Below are 17,563 nucleotides of genomic sequence, written 5' to 3' on the forward strand. Positions count from 1 at the left end.
CCCCCCCCCCACCGCCCGCAACTGCTGTGGCTGCTGCCGCCGGGGTGCTGCTGACCGCGGAGCCCGCGGGGGCCCGGGAGGTAAGGAAGACAGCTGCGGGGCCGCTCGGGCCTCCGCTCCGCGCGCGTCCCAGCGCCCCCCCCTTTCCGCTTTGGTCTCCCTCGGGGGTACTCCCGGCCGCCCCTCGTTTCGCGTCGCTTGCGCGAGGGTATTCGCCTCGGGGCTTCGGATGCCCGGGCCGAGAGGGGTCCGCCTCATCTCTCAGCCTGTCCGCGGCTGCGCCCGGTCCGGCCGAGGTGGTCCGGGCCTCGGAGACCCGTGCCCGGCTGCCCCGGGGCCTGCGCGCCGGCTCCTCAGGGGGCGTCCGCGGCTCATCCCGAAGTCCAGAGCGGCCGGGGCGACCTCGCTTCCGGCTCCCGGCCTCGGGCTTGCACGGCCCCTAGCGCGGGTGAGGCCGGTCTCGCCCGGTCTTCCTCCTCCACTGCGGGTGCAGTTGCTTTCCCGCCTGGAGCCGTGCGGTCCGCCTGTGCTTCACTAACTTGGAAGACTGCTGCAGAGTGCGGCAGCCAAGTTGCCGGGAAAAGCGTAGGCCCAGGGCAGTGAGCCGTCTTCGTGATGTGTGACCACTCGGGACCGATGTGAAGGACACGGAGATTAGATTCGGGCATCTTCAAGTGCATTTTGCGGGTGTGTGTAAGCGTGACGTACGAGGCTGCGGAGGGGAGCCGGGCCACGGGGCACACCTGGCCAGCGCTAGCGATTTGTAGTAGTTTCTTAAACTTGCGTGATCACCTGGTGGCACTTGTTGAGAATTACACACCCAGGCCCAGCGGGATCCTGTTGACTCTCCAGAGGCGGAGCTTCGGAGCCTGGGATGGAAATGTGCTGGGTGGCTCTTGGGCTGAGGCAGGTGTGGGAAATGTTGTTAATCATCTCCACTCACCAGACTTCCTTGTCCCCAGCGGCCCGTTTGTACACGCGCTGTGACCATACAGAGGAACAGCTCAGAGGGACTTGGAGCTGCCCTCTTGCCCTTGTTGGTGGAAACAGATGTGAGCGTACCTAGTCCCAATATTGAGGTTGCTTGGCAGATATTTTTCTTCTTAGCAGAAAAATATCGTAGGGTCAGCTTGGTTTTTAAAAAATATATAATTTATTGTAGGGGCGCCTGGCTTAGTGAGTCGGAAGAGCATGTGACTCTTGATCACGAGTTCCAGCCCCAGTGGGGTGTAGAGATTATTTAGATAAAACTTAAGATACCTAGATACACACACACACACACACAGTTTATTTTAAATCCTTTTCTTTCTTTGTTTTTGACCTCTTCAGTTTCTTCTCTACTGACTTGCCCTCCTCTGCGATCAAGCTTTGCCTGGGTTTTGCTGCCAAACCTACTTGGATACTCTGGTGCCTTCCTTTCCTTCTTCGCTTGCATCCACTTTAAATCCCTTTTTGCCCCACCACTTCAGTGACTCTTTTGAAGGTCACAAAGCACAAATCCTTTTCTTGGTTCTTACCGCCGCCTCTATGTCTTTTTTTTTAATCACCCCAGGTTTTTAACATTGTTTATTCCATCTTGAACTCTTCTGTTGTTATGTGTCTTCGCACGTTGCAATTCCTTTTATCCTGCCAGGGATGTGCCTTTGTGGTTCTGCTCACAGCTACCCTTTCTTTACTCATCTGATGCTGTTTGAAAGGTAGCAGGAGTAAAAGATTCTAGGGTAGATTCTCTGGGGCCAGCCTGGCAGGGTTGACTCCCTGGCTCTGCCACTCACTGGCATTAGAGAAGCTGGGATGAGTTACTTCTCTGGGCCTCACGTCCTCAAGTGTAGAAAAGAAATTTTAGCTATCTACCTTACAGGGTTGTGAGGCTTAAGTCAGTTGTACACCTAGAGCAGCATCTGGCAGATTGTAACGCCTATGAAAAATATTACCATTTTCTTTTTAAAATTGTTTCACGTGATTGAGATATCCCCTCAAATCTGAGGGCCAAATCTGAGGGCCTCACTTGAGCCTTGAGATCTCAGGGTCCTCGCTGAACTTTTCCCCTCTCATTTGCTCTCTATTCTCATCCATTCAGCAGCGCATATTTCCTAGCTGCCTACCCTGAACGCCTGGGAAAATCATGATCAAGGTATATAATCGGTGTCAGCTCCGAGAGCTCCATCATGACAGGAGACTAAAAAGACCTACTTACTGAGTGCTGCTGAGGTGCCAGCTGCCATGTGTTTTTTGTCTGATTGTTTGTAGCAGCCGTGTGAGGTGGGTAGTCCTAGCTCACCTGATGGGTGAGGAGCCCAAAGCACAGAGACGGAATAACGTGCTGAAGGGCATAGAGCTAACGAGAGGCGCGGAGGTTTTCACACCCACAGCTGTCTGCCTCTCTCGAAAGCCTTCATGCTCAGCTGGGCTGTTGTGCTGCTTCCTGATTGTGTAAAGAGTGACACAGTCCGGGAAGCCCTGTGCCGGAGACGTGCAGGTGTGATGGGAGAACATAGAAGAGTCACCTGACCCAGGGTTGGGGAGAGGAGGTGTGATGTCAAAGAGGCTGAGAGCTGAGGCGATTACCTTTGTTGGGGGTGGGCGGAGTGGTTAGAGGAACAGCGTGCCCAGGTCCCGGAGGTTTCAGAATCCCGTCCTGTTTGAGGCATGAATTACAAGTAGTTCAGTCTGGCTGCGGGGACGAGACCCGAGATACGCAGTGAGCAGGTAGTGAAGGGTCTTGCACTTCCTGCGTAAAGATTGCCTTTTCCTGAGGACAGCAGAAAGTCATGGATGAGTTTAAAGGGGTGTGAGACAAGCTTTTCACTTGAGCGGAAGTGCTCAGAGGCCGGTGTCAGGACTGCCGGATGTGGGGAGACCGTGCAGAAGGCCCGTCAGGAAGCTCTGCAATGTGAGCAAGGGTGGCGGCCTGGACTCAGGTCCCTGCGTGGGGATGGGGAGAGGGGATCCATCTGAGGGAAGTGTAGCTGTGGAGGCGTTAGTCCTGCCGGTTGGCTGCGAGAGGAGATGAGAAAGGGAGGAACCCAGCGTAACGCCCAGGGGTCCGATGTGCTGTCAGTGGGGACCCAGCAGCGGAGCAGGTTTGGAGAGTGAGGAGGACGGGTTTCCCTGTTGGATGTGCCCAGTTTGCCGCACGGGAGCCCAGGTGGACACGGCCGTTGTTCCGCTAGAGGTGCAGATGAGCTGGCGGGCCGCTGTGGGTGGGCCATCCGTCGCGGTAGGCAGCGAAACTCTGAGAGCGCGGCCGAGGAGAAGCCGCCCCGGGCGCCCGTGAGGGACGCGCGGACTGAGAAGGACGGGCGGGGAGAGAAGCCAGCTGGCCGTGGCCGGGTAGTAGGGAGTCAGAATAACACCGGGAAAGAGGGCGTGAGTAGCAGGAGCGATGGGCGATATGAAGTGCTGTGGAGGATGTGAGGTGGCGCCGGGTCCCCGGATATAACGTGAGCCTTCTTGGTGAGAGCAGCGCTCCTGGCTTGGCGGGACAGAAGCCCAGCCGCTGCTCGGACAGACTGGAAACGGGAAAAGGGACAGGCTATGTAGGAAGCCCTCTCCTGAAGGTATTTGTCGAGTGGAAAGCAGGTTGTGAGATCACACGGAGAGCTTCTGGCTTGACCGGCCGGCAGACTCTGCAGTCACTGAGGAATAAGGAAAGGAGGACACAGGACAGGCGGCACTCAGGTGGATGCAGGGCAGCACATGGGGCTGCTTATATGGAATGATGGGAAATCGTCGTTTTTTAAAATTTTATTTGCTTGAGAGAGGAAGAGAGAGAGAGAGCACTGTGAGTGGGGAAGGGGTAGAGGGGGAGAGAGAATCCCGATGTGGGGGCTCCGATCCTCCACACCGGACACCTGACCTGCGCCGGCCAAGAGTCGGACGCCGACCAACTGAGCCACCCAGGCGCTCTGATGGGAAATCATAATTTCTCCTATGTTTGTGTTTTTGCCAAGACCATATTCTTTATAATTTAGAATTTTTAAATGAAAATCGCACCAAGACAGTACGGAGCTTTTGTTCCATTTCTTCAGTGGGTTGGGAGGACTTGAACTATGAAAACGCCTGAGGGTCAGGGGAGAATGCACCGCGGTACGCGGGAGGAGCTGGGTTCATGGAGCTGGGTTCCCGGGAAGGAGGAGAGGGATCCGGGCACTGGTGCGGGATGACCTTTGACGCTCTGAGGGAAGGAGATGGCTGTAGGTGCAAGTGGGGTTATTGGTGGAGTTTCAGGGATGAGATGAGACGGGTTATCTGCTTTGAAGGAAGGAAGAGAGGAGGTGGGGTCCGAGGTTGGGAGAAGAGCAGTGTGTGGGTTCAGAACCCGAGTGTGGACAGACATCTGCCTGTGTCTGAACTCCGCCGTGGCCCCGGGGCTGGGAGAGAGTGCCTGGCACCTGAGCCGGGGAACTAGGCCTTTTCAAGTCTGAGCCAGCGGTAAGAGTTCTGAAGGGAGGAGGAGATGCTCACCTCCTCCTGGTGGCGAGCTCAGAAGAAGGCGGCTGGCCATGGGCGGTGGCCGCTCTCGAAGAGCTGCATCTCCACGGAGACCGAAGTGAGAGCGTGACTGGCGAGGGGCCTGGTGCTTAACTTTGGAAAGGATGTTCTGGAGGGCAAGGTGGAGAGATCTGGAGGGGAGGACAGCAGAGACGGGGAGGGGGACAGAAATCGGTCCTGTGGGGACGAGGTTGCAGGAAGAAGCTTCTGACCATTGGACAGGGACCAGGGTGTGAGGCCTGGTGACGACCGCGAGGTGGCTGAGTAATCAGCCCTGCTTGATGGGATTTGTCTTGGGACGCGGTGTAGGGACTGCTCGGTCTGCTTGAGATCCTGTGTGATGGACGGGCACCCACACCTGGCCTTGGACGAGTGGCTATTTGGGGCCGCCGTGGGTCCCGGCTGGTAGTGGCACGCCTGCCGGTGTACCGCCTGCTGGGCTGTCCTCTGAAGTCCCCTCTCCCCACGCCGGTGACCTCTGCCGTCTCCCGCAAGTCTGTGTGCGGTTTCTGAACGCCGAACAGGCTCCTCTGCTTTGCCGAGAATTCTCCCCGGTGGCCCGATCCCATACCTCTTCCCTTCTCTGCCTTATGATGGTGGTTGTCTCATAGACACGTGTGCTTGGTCACAGCCTGTGACACCCGAGGGTGCGGATAAGCCCACCTGGACTAACCCGCCCTGTTTCCGGGAAGAGGCCTGCTGGACCTTGAGTCTCCCTCTCCAGCCCGTGGCCTGTGCAGACACGGGCACGCCGTCCTCACTGCGGCTTTGGGTCCTCTCTCTTCTCTTTCAGGATCTCATTCTTTGTCACCACCTGTCCTTCCGGACCCACCTCTTCTCCCGGCCCTTCCTGCCACCAGTGAAACAGTCTCCACGGCCCACGCTTTATAGACGGAGAACCCTGCTCTGTCCCCTGTTCTTTCTCTTGCTGCTGGCTGGTTTTCCTGCTCCCTTCAGAGCAGAATGTGAAGGAGCAGCTGTCTTCCCTCATCTCCTCGCTTGAGCTTGCTCTGGTCCAGATTTCATCCCGAGCACTCCCTGGGAATGTTCTTTTGACACCAAGGCCTCTGTTGTCAAGTCCCAGCGGACTCTTCACCGTCCTGCTGCACCCCGGGCACCTCCTGTAGTGAACCGCTTTGAAACCCTTTCCTCTTGGCTTCTGTGACAGCGATGCCTGGTTCTCTTTCTGCCTCGCCACGGCTCCTTCTCTGTTTCTTGAACCACTTCCGCTTGTCTGGATGCTCTGTCAGTCTGCCCAGCACTCTGTCCTCTGTCCAGGACTTTCTTTCTCTTCCCAAGCTGTACCTGCTGGGAGCCTCAGGGTTCTTCTTGTTCCTCAGCACGCCGCTCCAGGTACCCCGTGTTCCCTAGCTTCAGGCCTGATGTCTCGCTGCTGCTTGGCCTTTCCCATGGGTGCCCGCTAGGCGTCTCGCACCTAACCCCTCAGAGTGGAATGTTTGCTTGTCTGCGCACCCGCCTGTGCCCCTTCGCAGCCTCGCCTCACTCACTCTCCTTCCAGAGCCGCCTCCCTCCCCATCCCTAGCCCTTCCACACTGTAGCTTAACCCAGAAACTCTGCCATCATTCTTATTTCTCCCCTTGCCCCATTTTAACATCCCTTTGTTGGCAAGTAAGTTCTGTCCTTTCACCTCCAGAACAATCCTGTCGTGGGTCTGACTCCACTGCCACCATCCTGGCTCAAGCCCCCATGCCCTCCTCTAGGACTATGCTGTAGTTCCAGCCCTGTTTTTCCCTCGTCCTCCAGTCCACCTCCCCCGCCGTGGAGCCTGACTGATCTTGAAAAGCATTATCAGATCATTTCATTCCCTGCTTTAGTATTTTCCTTTGCCCTCGGAGGAATCCCAGCTCATCACGATGGCATCCGCGCTGTGTGTCATTGCTTCTGCCTGCCTCTCCAGCCTCGTCTTGGGTCCTCTCCGCCTCACTCATCGTGGCTTGTGGGCACACTGGCCTCCCTTCTGTGCTCGGACTGCTCAAGGTCTGCCTCCCTCAGGGCCCTTGCATGTGCTTGTGCCTCTGTCTGGAAGACGATCCAGCTGATTCCTGGTCACCATTGGGTCCTCTTCCAATGTCACCTTCTTCCTGACCATCCTATTTTACATATGCCTTCAGTTATGCCAGCACATTGGCCTTGTTCCTTGTTTTATCTGTGTATGGCCGCCCCCACCAGAGACCCCTCGCACACACTCAAACCCCACTCACTCTCTGTGTCTCTAATGAAAGCTGCATAAAGGCAAAGGACCTCCTCCTTGCTGTCCCCTGCTGTCTCTGTAGCTGGCAAGGTGTCTGAACTGCGCAGGGCCTCAGACGCGTCTGGCGAGCACGATTAGCGCTCGTTGTTGCCTCCTCTCCTCTCTCAGTAATCCTGTGCACTGGGTGCAGTGGGATGAAGTCTGCTTGCTTCTCTCTGTCCAGTGTGAATGTCGGGATCTCCGCCTAGCCGAAAGTGGAGAGGACACCTCCGAGCTGCTGACAGACGTGATGTTTTACCGGTGCTGTCGGTGGCCCGAAGACAGAGGACCGCGCCGAGGATGGCAGAACTGGTCGCCGGGAGGAGCAGCGCTGGCCGGCGTGCCAGGCGCATTCTGTCGCTCTGCCGGCCCAGGTGGCAGGTGGTCATCTGTGGTGGTGGAATCATGGGCACATCCGTGGCCTATCACCTCTCCAAGATGGGGTGGAAGGATTATGTTCTTTGGAGCAGGGCAGGTAAGGACCAGACGGCACACGGCTTGGGGCTGCGTTGCACCCACTGTGTGGGCCTCCTCATCCCTCTCCTCCCGGTAATATCGTCCCGCCAGTAGCTACCCTGACTGGCACTAAGTAGCAGGAGAACCACAGAAAAGGCAAAACATCTTCTGTACGCAGTTTCACGATGCGCACTGCTCCGTGTTTTCTGGCTCGGAGAGAGGTGGCCACTCCAGCGCACCGAGTCTCTAGAGAGGGTGCTTCATTTTGGGGTCACGGCACACCTCACCATCTTGTCCTCTGTAGTGTGGCAACATCAGCCCTGTGGCTCAAGGGCTTCCTCTGGGAGCCGAGATGAAATTGGCTACACCCTTCCTGCCTGATCTGTTTCTTTTCTTCATTGAACTCACGTACTTGAGAGCAGTGGTAGATTTCTAGAACAAACGTGAAGGTAGTGCAGCGGTCCCCTATGCCTCACACCTGTGTGCACCTAGGAGGAACACTCTTGGTTGGGATCGCAAACGAATGGATCCGTGTGGATACCTGCCACTAGCTGAAGCTCATGCTTTGTTCAAGTTGTTTCACTTTTCCCCCTAATGTCCCTTTTCTGTTCTATTGCCTACCAGAAATTGGATGACCTTTAACACGTCTGTTGTATTTATTTCTGAAGAGGCAATACATTTACACAATTCAGATTGAAAATTGTAAAAGAGTGTACAGGGAAAGTCTGCCTCCCACCCCTGACTTCTAGCTGGAAGTTTCTCGCTGGAGGCAAGTTAAGTCTCCTGTGTATCGCTCCAGATACTCCCACGATATGAGCCAATCTGTATCGGCCAGTTTGTATGTGTGTACCTGGGTATTCGCTTCATTATTTTTTTCTCTTTATACAAGTAGTAGCGTATCTTAAACAGTGTCCCTCCCCTTGCTTTTTCATTAGGATTGTCCCATATTGTTGCGTAAAATTTGCTCTTCTCTCGTCCTTTTTATGGCTGTGTAGAGTATCCCATCGTAGAGGGGCACTCCAGACCGCTCAGTCCCCCTCTGTCGGTGAATATGTAGGTTGCTTCTCACTCTTTGATATCAGACGATGCCAGCATGAGGATCTTTGAACTAGTTGCCTCCTACAGACGCGAAGTCTACCTTATAGCACTTTGATGCATCCCGCAGGCTGGCTGCTGGCCTACGAGGTTCTGTGCCGGCATCCTGAGCACCGCCAGGCACTTGACCATTGAGCAGAAGATGGCGGACTATTCCAACAAACTCTACCACCAGAGAGCAAGAAACGGGATCCAGACAGAGCAGGTAATTTGCCGCTTCTGCGTCTGCCTGTGCCCATGACTCTGGTGCTCCGACAGGTGCGTGCCCGACGCCACGTCGCTGCGGATTTGGTAGTCAGGGCTTGAGTCTCAGTCTGGGCTCTGCCACCGCCAGGGTCTTACCTTGGGCAAGGCTGTCAGCTGCTGGCTCTCTCCCTCTTTCCCACCCAGCAGTCGAGGGATTCCCACCTTACCCCCAGATCCTTTCCAGAGCCTGTCACTCTCAGGGTAGGAAAGTCTTCCTGGCCATTTCTCTTATCTCCTCACTGAAGTCTAGTAAGTGGCCACACCTGGCTCCTGAATGAAGAAGCAGAGGACGTACTTCAGTTTAGGTGCTTGATGGTGAAATTGTGGTTGACCCGCTGCATTTCACCAGTTGCTCTGAAGGCCGTTTTTGACTAAAAAGCTTAAACGTAGGTTACCCCTTATGTGTGTCAGCAAGGGAAGAGAACCCGGGAATCGTGAGCTGAGTGCGACCGAGCAAGTAGAAGGGGAGGCCGAGCCACGGCTGGTCCCGCACGACCACAGGTTAGAAGCGTGTCTGTACAGCATGTCGTCGCTGGGACGGATCAGCCGGAAGCCCAGGGTGAGCCTCGGCCGTGGCTGAAGAAACCGCCTGGTGGCCACTGGAATCATCCTGTGGGGAGTAGGGGGCCTAGGGGAGATAGGGGCCTAGGGATGAAATTCATCCGTAGGGACGCGGGCATCCGTGCAGGTTGCTCTTCTGAAGACCTGCATAATTCAGATCACAGATAATTCCAGACTAATCCTGACAGGGTTGGTAGCTTGCTCTCGGCCAGCTGAGCGGCCCTGCTGGGGGATCACAGCGTAAGCACAGCGGATGGTTTCCTTGCTGGCCGACTCAGCCCTTATGTGACCCGTGACACAGTTTTCGTTGGGAAGGTGAGATTTGAATTATTAGAAATTTTGATGACAGACTAAGGTTTTATAGCATTTCCCTTTCGAGGATTCCTACTCTGGTGAAGTGTCACCTTGTTGTAATCCTAGAGCAAGACTGAACGCTGGGCACTAGGATTGGGTAGATGTGTGAGTGGAGAGAGGAGGTGCCAGGAGAGGAGCTAGAGGAGGGAAGGAAGAGGCCGCTCTGCCCGAGCACGTTCGCGGGGTCCCGGGCTGGCCTCGCCCTGGTCCCCGCCCCAGGAGCTGCGCCTGACTCCCCACGGTGTTCTCAGACTTGGCCAGGCTTCCTTTGAGAGGCGAGGACTCTGAGGGAAGACAGTAAGAAGAGTTCCCTGCTGCTCACCGCTGCCTCCCACCTCTGGCTTCGTTAGGAGGATGCCTGCTACTGTGCGGGCAGGCGGGAGCAAGTCCCTTTTGGTTGGATTTAATTGATGGCAACGGGTCCTCGAATCGGGTGGTAAGCAGAGTTTGAGTCAGAAGATGGTCCACCCTAAGGGGCCCCGAGCTGGAACTGCTGACTTCCGGTCCCCTGGTTCGGTCCCTAGTGCTTTGCCGGCCGAGCCCTGCATTGCTTACCTGCTTGGATGCTAGAGGAACCCGGGTCATAGGCTCTTTTCTGTAAGGTAAGTTCGTCTCACTTGAGTTCTGGGGCACCACCTGAACCCATTTTTGGGCCTGGTGTCTCCTCGATGCTTGCAGGGCCGTGAGGAAGTCAGGCAAGGGAGGGTCCGGGATTACCTCAGTCTGTCACCCCCATTGCAGTCCAGCCGTGGCCGGAAAAGGGACAAGGGGTCCCCCGAGGGGAGAATTCTGGTACCGGCAGGACACGTAGGTGCCAGTCAGCGGACTGCTTTTGAGACGTTAAATGAGGACACGTGACCTACGTACAACCTGGATTTCCTGACACTACACGCTAATCCTCAGAAGATCTGCATTTTCGTGAGGTGTCTGCTTTTGACCAGGGCCCATTTGGCTCTTCTGAGAAAGCCTCTTCCACGAGCTCTTCTGCGAGGAGAGGGTGTCCAGAAGCGTAAGGAGTGGAAGTGTGTGAATTCCCCAGAGCTGAGGCCGGTGTTTGGGTTTGTTTTTATGGCTCAGAGCCCCTGCTGAGTTCCCTCCTGCGGCGCATGCCAGACCTGGAGACTCTGGAGATCCTGAAGTTGGTGAACTGCCCTGAGACCTTCATCCCTGACATGAGGTGCATCATGGGCGAGTCTCCTACAGTCCAGGGCTACTTTGTCCTGGCGGGAATGAACTCTGCTGGCCTTTCGTTTGGTGGAGGGGCTGGGAGGTAAGTAAGTCTTCCTTGCTCAGACCCTGCTTGCTGGGGCTTCCTTCCTAGAGTGACTTGGTGTTAGTGTGGCGTGTGGTGGACGGATGTCATCTGGTATGCTGTAATGAGGAGATACACATCATTAGAGAGTTGTCCCCTTCAAAGTAGTCACTGTGGGATCTTCCGGAAGTGTCATTGTGCACGTTTCAGGAATTCTGCTTTGGCATTTTTCTTGGAGCCTGCGGGATGTACTTTTATATTCAGTGTTGGCCATTCAGTGATCTGGAAATTTAAGAAATAGGTTTGGAAGACAAGTTGATGAGATTGGTATAGACATATTAGCCTATCATCTCCCCATTCATAGATGTAATTGCTCAAAAAATAGTTGCGTAAATAATGTCCGGTGACTGAATTTTTACGTCCGTATAGTGAAGGATCACTGGGTGTTTCTCTGTTTTCTTCTCTTCCTACTGTGTAAGCAAGGATATACAGAGTCTGTTTTGCACACCATCATGGGCCCTCAGGTGGACGGGTGATATGTCCAGTGCCAGGTTCTTACCGTGTACTCAGCTGTCCGGCAGGAGGGGAGGTCAAATCCATGGACAGGGACAGTAACCTCAGATGATAATCAGAGGTGCTCTCTCCAGGCTGCCATCACCGTGTGGCATATGCCTCTAGCTTACCCTTGGTTTCCACATGGTTTTCCTTCTCTTTGGTAATAGTATAAGGTTTTATGGAAAGTAAACACCTTGCATCGGCAAATACATTTATCAAGTTACTAGAGCTGAAGAACATTTCACAAGTGGACACGGCCAGAGTAATTAAAATGTCTGTTTATTCATTTACAAACTTAGTAACATGAAAATCTTAATTGGAATCTGGCTTGATAGAAACACAGTGCACAATATTAATACCGCATTCATGGAGGCAGAAATGTTCAGTCACCCTGGGGACTAACATCACCAGAGCCCTTGCGAAAAATCCCATCCCCTAAAGTGCCTCAAATGTCTTCAGCACCACAAGCTGACGTTACCCAGGGACAGAAAGGGGCTGAGCGAACTGCACATTTATAAATGTAAGTAAGGAGTTACAGCCCTGTACAATAATTACGATGGCAATTCCTGTATCCTAAGAGTAGACCCGAGAGTGGAGTGTTAAATACACTGCTAGAAACCCCCCGATTGAAAGAAGTTGCAGAAATTTCTACCCCTCACCTGTTTGATCTGGAGAAGGGAGGCTATGGCAGGTGGATGGGAACCCTCAAACTGAAATGAAGTTTCTTTTCATCCTTCTGTCTACACCCACCATGGGACGTTCTGGTGTAAGGCACGAGAACCGGGTTTGAAGAGAGGTGCTCCCAGCTCCAGTTCTTGGTGTGCAAAGGAAATCCTGGCATAGATCTTTTGAAACAGATGCTCAAAATACCCTCCCACCCTCTTGTAATTTCTGTCCTTGAGAGACAGAAAACCGAGAAGGCAGGAAAGGTTTGCAAAGGGTAAAAATAGGTACATCTAAATATGAGAAAGAAAGCCCATGAAGAAGTGTCTAATTCTTCAAGGGATGCAGTCTCTGCTCAGAGAAGTCAAGAATCCTAGTATACGATGAATAACTAACTCTGGTGTTTAATGGACAAGAGAAGGCAAAGACATACAAAAATATTTAGTTCTCTTGAAAAATAGTGCATTTGTAGTGATGAGGGACGGCAAGTGCAAGCCCTGTGCAGATGAGGAGGGAGCCTCACAACTCAGCACCTTAAAGTGGAGGACACCGAGGTGGGGGTGCGGGGGAGGCGCTGCCAGGCAGACCCAAGGCTTGCTCGCAGCTCGCTGCAGGACACGGTTAGCGCCTGAAAACTCTCATGTCATCTACCATTTCTGCCCCTTTGTTGTACTTCTGCTGAATCCATGTGCCTGCAAATGACAATTCGTGACTCTTGAAAATGTTCCCTTTATCATGCTGATAAAAGCTGCTTCTGTCAGTGTGGGTGCAGGAGAGTGGTCAGAAGGAAATGAAAACAGTAGAAAGTTCTTCCAGTATTGTCCTAGTGATCAGATTTCTACCTTGGATACTTAAGGGGATCCTTGCCTATTATTATACTGGTCAAGCAGTTAAAAGAGACAGAAGATTGAAGCCAGTAGCTAAAAGTCAGCCAGGACACAGCCTTCTAGGGTCAGAACCAAGACTACAGGTTATAGAAGATTCCCTTTTATCTCTCTTAGGTGATAAGGGAGGGTAAAGACTCAGATGCCAGCCCACGTGTCCATCAGGCAGAGGATAAACCGAGCCAGAAAGCAAGGTGAGGGGTCCGCTCTTCCATGAAGCTAAACCACTTTTAAAAAGCTGCTGTCACTCCTGCCACATCCGCTGGGGGGCAGGGGGTGTTTGTTAACGTTTCAAACGCACTCAGACGCAGGGTAGTGGAGAAAGGTGGAGTTACTTTTCACTTGTTCTACTTTCTTAGAAGGGAAAGAGGTAAAACTGTTGGTCTGTACAAGAAGGCAGAAACCACAGACATGTCTCCTAGTGAGAAGCCAAGTGACCGGGCTTCTCCTACAGAAATGGGATAACTGAGGTTAACCACCGAGCTTAATGGTCTCTGAGCCCCTGGCCTGAATGGCATCTCTTGTATTTGGGGGTACAAGGAGGGACCCCTGCCCCCAGAGCACTGGAAATGTACTGGGAATTGTTCGGTTCTCTGTCCTGTAGCAGGTCCCGCCCATGCGGTGGCTCCAACACGGGGTGCAGGACAGGCAGTTCTTGTCCCTTGCTCTAAATTTCCAAATTTAGAGCTTTCCTGACTTGAGTGCCATTGTCATGGACAGGAAGTCTCTCGGCTGCAAGCTTCCATGTCAGACGAGTGACTGTGGCAGGAGTCACTGGGGGCTTAGCAGATATTTCAGGGACGAGGGGCCACAGGAGACTTGCAGCCCTGAGTTTTCATCTGCTTGAGACCAGTACGCTTTGTGTTTCTAGGTTCAAAAAGAGAGCAGAGCCCCTCCCTCAAGAGAGTACAAGAGGTGACGACCGGTCATTTCGGAGAAAAAAAGGAGCAGCCACCTGAAACCAAAGTCCTGCTGACCTTTTGCAAGAGTCCAGATCCCTCGGATCTCTAGGGAGAGAGGAGTGGTCACACAGGTAAATGCATGGGGCCTGACTGCCCCAGAAATGACATTCTGTCAGGTATGTGGGGAGGCAGGAAAGAGTCACCCCTTTTAGAATTAGTTAGGACCAAAGAGATAAACTACCAGATTCATACTGTTGAGATCTGAATTACCCAGGGGATTTCAAGGGTGAGTGTCAAAGTGTGGGTGTCAGGGCCCTCAATAAACAAGTGATGCTCCAGGAAATTAACATCTCGCCAGAGTCTTAAAAGTGTGACCCTTATTTATGGTTATAATTTACACATAAATCTAGAATGCCTTTTAGAGTAAACCCTAAATCTCCATTTACAAAGAGGAGCATGGCACAGAGCACGGGATACCTTTAGTGCTGTGTTGCCTGTTTCCATCTTCCTTGGTCCGTTGGGCCCCTGCCACTCACACCTGCGTCAGCCCGGCGCCTGGGTCCTGCTGTCCAGCGGAGCGACACCCCTGCCCCTTCCTCTTCCCTACCCAGGGACAGCATTTCTCTGGGAACACAGTTCTACCTACCTACTCCCTTGATAAATCAACTAAGACCTCACCTCCTTAAGTAGTCAGTAATCAAGTAGGAGTTGTCTGGCTGGGGAAATGGCAAGCTGTGTCTAGAAGGACTCCATCTGATTAAATGGATAAACAGATCCCAAGACATGCCACAGCCAACAGACACACCTGACAATTTTAAGCTCCTCTAAAACAAAAGGCTCTTTAGTGTAGGGACCTATCAGAGCTCATGCTTCCAAGATACCAAGACAACAGTTTAACATCCGAAACAGCAAAGGATAACTAGTGGTCTGTGAGTGCCCAGCTCACCCCTTCGGAAACAGACCCTACCTAACAGGGTGGAGGGCCTTCCCAGAGCCCTGGCTGGCTGGAGAGCAGACTCAAAGAACGTACACTCTCCACACACAGAACTCTCAACAGACCCACGGGGGTCAGCTCTGTGTGGATCTGTTTTGGGCCAGAAGAAGCCAAACTTGGGGGGCCAGTAGCTTTCTCAAACTCAGCAAGGCCAGCAAGGTTTGGTTCCTCACCAGAACAGCACGCCTGCCCTGTTCCAAAGGGACAGCAGTGTTTGCTGGCTGAGTGGGCCTACTGCACAAGGGACAGGTGAGGGAGGACAGACTAAGTCAAATGCACCTGGAGAAGAGGAAGGGTCAAGCCGGAACAGCCGAGCTTGGAGCGGCCGAAAGCAGCAGCAGTGTTCTAACGGCAAGACACCACGTCAGTGCTGCGCACCGTCTGAGAGCAGATCCTTTCAGCTGGGAAAGCAACACAAAAGGCAACATGGTTTTTCCCTTTCAAACACTGGCTTGTTTACTCAGGCCAACAAACCCTCTTACAGAGCTGAGAGAGACAGAAAAGTTGAGGCCAGTAGCCCTGGCCTGACAGCGTACTAACCGGGCTGGTAGGGAGGCCGGAATGGTGCCAGAGACCACAGGTAACGTGCACGTGATGCCTCTCATGACTGAGGTAGATGGTCGTCCTCTTGTTAAGGTATCGGGGCCAAGCCACAGCACAGTGGAAAAGGAGAACGATCTGCCTGGCTCAGCAGCACAGGCGGGCTCGTGCACAGGGCTGATTCCAGCACAGCAACCCACCAAAATGAACAGGTCGCTCCGAGAAAAGTTAACCTCTTGGAGCTGGACTCCTGCCCTGAGGCCTGCACACCACCAGCTTCCCTCGCTTGGAGACACAACATCACAAATCCGACTGTCCCGAGTACCTACTTCCACAAGTGGAGTCTGCACCTGTCCTGCCCGTCAGACATGCTTCATGTCACCACGGGAGTCTGAGGGGTCAAGGGGGGAGAACAGCCCAGAGTGAGTAGTAGATGGGAAAGTGCAAAAGGGAGGAGGGTGGGGGGAAGGGGAAGAGAGGTTGCAACGCAAAAGGTTTAAAAGCAGGTGAAGTTTAAAATCCCATCAAGGAGCTGGGAGGCGGGGGGACAGGAGGAGGGGAGCCCTTGGTAGTGGGCAGGTGGGTAAGACAGACTGGCAGCCATTACTTCCCATGCAAGTCACTTAGCTCCACGTCATCCTTTCGGCGTTTGTGGGTGAAGAGTGAGGTGACCGGGTAGAGCTTGGCCTTGGCCTGGAACCGGTGTCCCGCGATGTCAATCTCATACTCTCCCCGGTTGATGAAATCTGCTGTCACCACCTGTTCTTCCCCAGTGTCCTCGGAAAAATTATGCACAAAGCCCAGGCAGACATGGCGCTCCAGGGTGTAGCTATAGGCACTGCTGGTGGTCTTGCCCGCATACTGCCCGTTGCGGTAAATGGGCTCTCCCCACCACGGCCAGAGGTCCAGGTCGGTGTCGTGATCGTCCAGGATGAACATGGTGAGGCGCTTGTACACCCCGTTCTGCTTCTGCTGCAGCAGGGCATCTCGGCCAATGAAATCCATCCCCTAGGAAAGAACGGCAGGGCTGAGACCGGAGGGACTGCCTTCACCGTACAAAAGACCTCAGAAAACTTCTGTTAACACAAGCATATATTTTTCTTTTCCATCTTATAAACAGATTTCAACCACAAGACCACACAGAAAAAAATATTTAGGAAAAAAATCATCCGAATGTATCACTAAAATTATTCTACAAAAACAATATTCAGATAATCTCAATAAAAAGCCCATGCATATATATCTATATTCAATGCATATAGGTTTGTATAAAAAAACCTAAGAAGGATAGAAACTTAGTGATTATGATCAGATAAAACAGGTGTTTTAATTTTCTTGATACTTTCCCCTATTTTCCAAAATTAGTATTCATTACTTTTCTATCAGAGAAAAACAGTTATCTGTAATTGCACACAGCGAAGACTACAGATTTGTGCTGACAAGGAATGACTAAGGTATTTTGTTAAGTTTAAAGAAACAAGGTGGAGCGAGCGTGTGGCATGGCCACGGCCGGCGGAGTGCAGGGGGGAGGGAGTGCGCTCGTGTGTGTGCGCGCGCTCAGAGCAGGGACACTGCTGCTGGGCCAGCTTGGAGTGCAGGTCGGTGGGGTTCAGAGGTGGGAAAGAGACTTCTCCCTAACATCCTCTTGACCTAGGACTTTTTTTGAAAATGATGTTTGAAAAGAAACAAAAAATGAGGCAGCTGAATATAAGAGGAGTACTTTGTGCAAATCTCTGTGGCATGTTAATGGAGAACCTTCCCTGGAACCACTCAGTCCGCAGGAGCGCCAAGCAGGGCACCTGGGTGCTTCAGACAGTGCAGCGTGCGGCTCTGGATCTCAGCATGGGGGGGGGGGGGGGGCCAGGGGCTCAGNCCGAGGGGGGGGGGGGGGAGCCAAGTGCTCACAACCAGTTTTCTTATTAGGACACACGCATCTTTTACTCTAAGGACATCCTCCTTGTCCTTTTCCACCCAAGGCCATCCCTGGGCCTGCCACCTTAGCCCTTCCTTTCTGAGGCACAGTCTGCTCCCGCAGCAGAGTGGGGGTGGGGGGAGGCAATGGGCTGGGCAGATACAGTACCTTCTCCAGTTTCACCCGAGATTCTCGTCCACATTCCAGGGGGGTGGTGAGGGTATTTAAATCCTGACCCCAGAAGGCAAAAAACTTCTCAATTCGAAGACTACGAAGAGCATAGTACCCAGCATTCCGGATTCCGTATTTCTGCCCAACACTCATCACCTCATTGTACACGTGCAGGGCATACTAGAGGGGGAGAGGAAAGGTCAGTAACCTTCAGAATTCAACAAGGGGGTGTG

General features: G+C 53.2%; 2 protein-coding genes across 6 annotated transcripts in view; one reads left to right on the forward strand and one right to left on the reverse strand.

Moving 5' to 3' along the window:
• The first annotated feature begins 10,231 nt into the window (after positions 1-10,231).
• Positions 10,232-14,052, forward strand: LOC103662055 (pyruvate dehydrogenase phosphatase regulatory subunit, mitochondrial-like). Of its 3 annotated transcripts, XR_568342.2 has the most exons (3): positions 10,232-10,727; positions 12,929-13,005; positions 13,683-14,052. XR_568342.2 is itself a non-coding variant. In XM_008689704.2 (2 exons), exons 1-2 carry the CDS (start codon positions 10,564-10,566, stop codon positions 13,768-13,770), a joined length of 252 nt encoding a protein of 83 aa, XP_008687926.1. In that variant the 5' UTR covers positions 10,232-10,563; the 3' UTR covers positions 13,771-14,052. The 3 variants fall into 3 exon arrangements, 1 of the variants encoding a protein (XP_008687926.1); XR_005835632.1 differs by having other exon boundaries at positions 12,929-14,052; XM_008689704.2 differs by lacking the exon at positions 12,929-13,005.
• The window catches only part of LOC103662056 (pyruvate dehydrogenase phosphatase regulatory subunit, mitochondrial), a 36,131-nt gene continuing 30,094 nt past the window's right edge, over positions 11,527-17,563 (reverse strand). For 2 of the 3 annotated variants that reach the window (XM_040633578.1, XM_040633577.1), the window contains 2 exons: positions 17,328-17,510; positions 11,527-16,255 (listed from right to left, as the gene is read on the reverse strand). In XM_040633578.1, the coding sequence (XP_040489512.1) occupies positions 15,851-16,255; positions 17,328-17,510 (588 nt within the window). In that variant the 3' untranslated portion in view covers positions 11,527-15,850. The remainder of the gene's footprint in view (positions 16,256-17,327; positions 17,511-17,563) is intronic. The other variant, XR_005835631.1, reaches the window with a different exon arrangement.

This window comes from Ursus maritimus, unplaced genomic scaffold, assembly GCF_017311325.1.
Source record: "Ursus maritimus isolate PB19 unplaced genomic scaffold, ASM1731132v1 scaffold_19, whole genome shotgun sequence".
Taxonomy (NCBI): domain Eukaryota; kingdom Metazoa; phylum Chordata; class Mammalia; order Carnivora; family Ursidae; genus Ursus; species Ursus maritimus.

Bases quoted from the DNA above. Each gene is read 5' to 3' on its own strand.
- LOC103662055 (XM_008689704.2), top strand. From the start codon at position 10,564: ATGCCAGACCTGGAGACTCTGGAGATCCTGAAGTTGGTGAACTGCCCT. The intron at 10,728-13,682 runs GTAAGTAAGTCT...TTGTGTTTCTAG, and splicing joins TTTGGTGGAGGGGCTGGGAG to GTTCAAAAAGAGAGCAGAGC.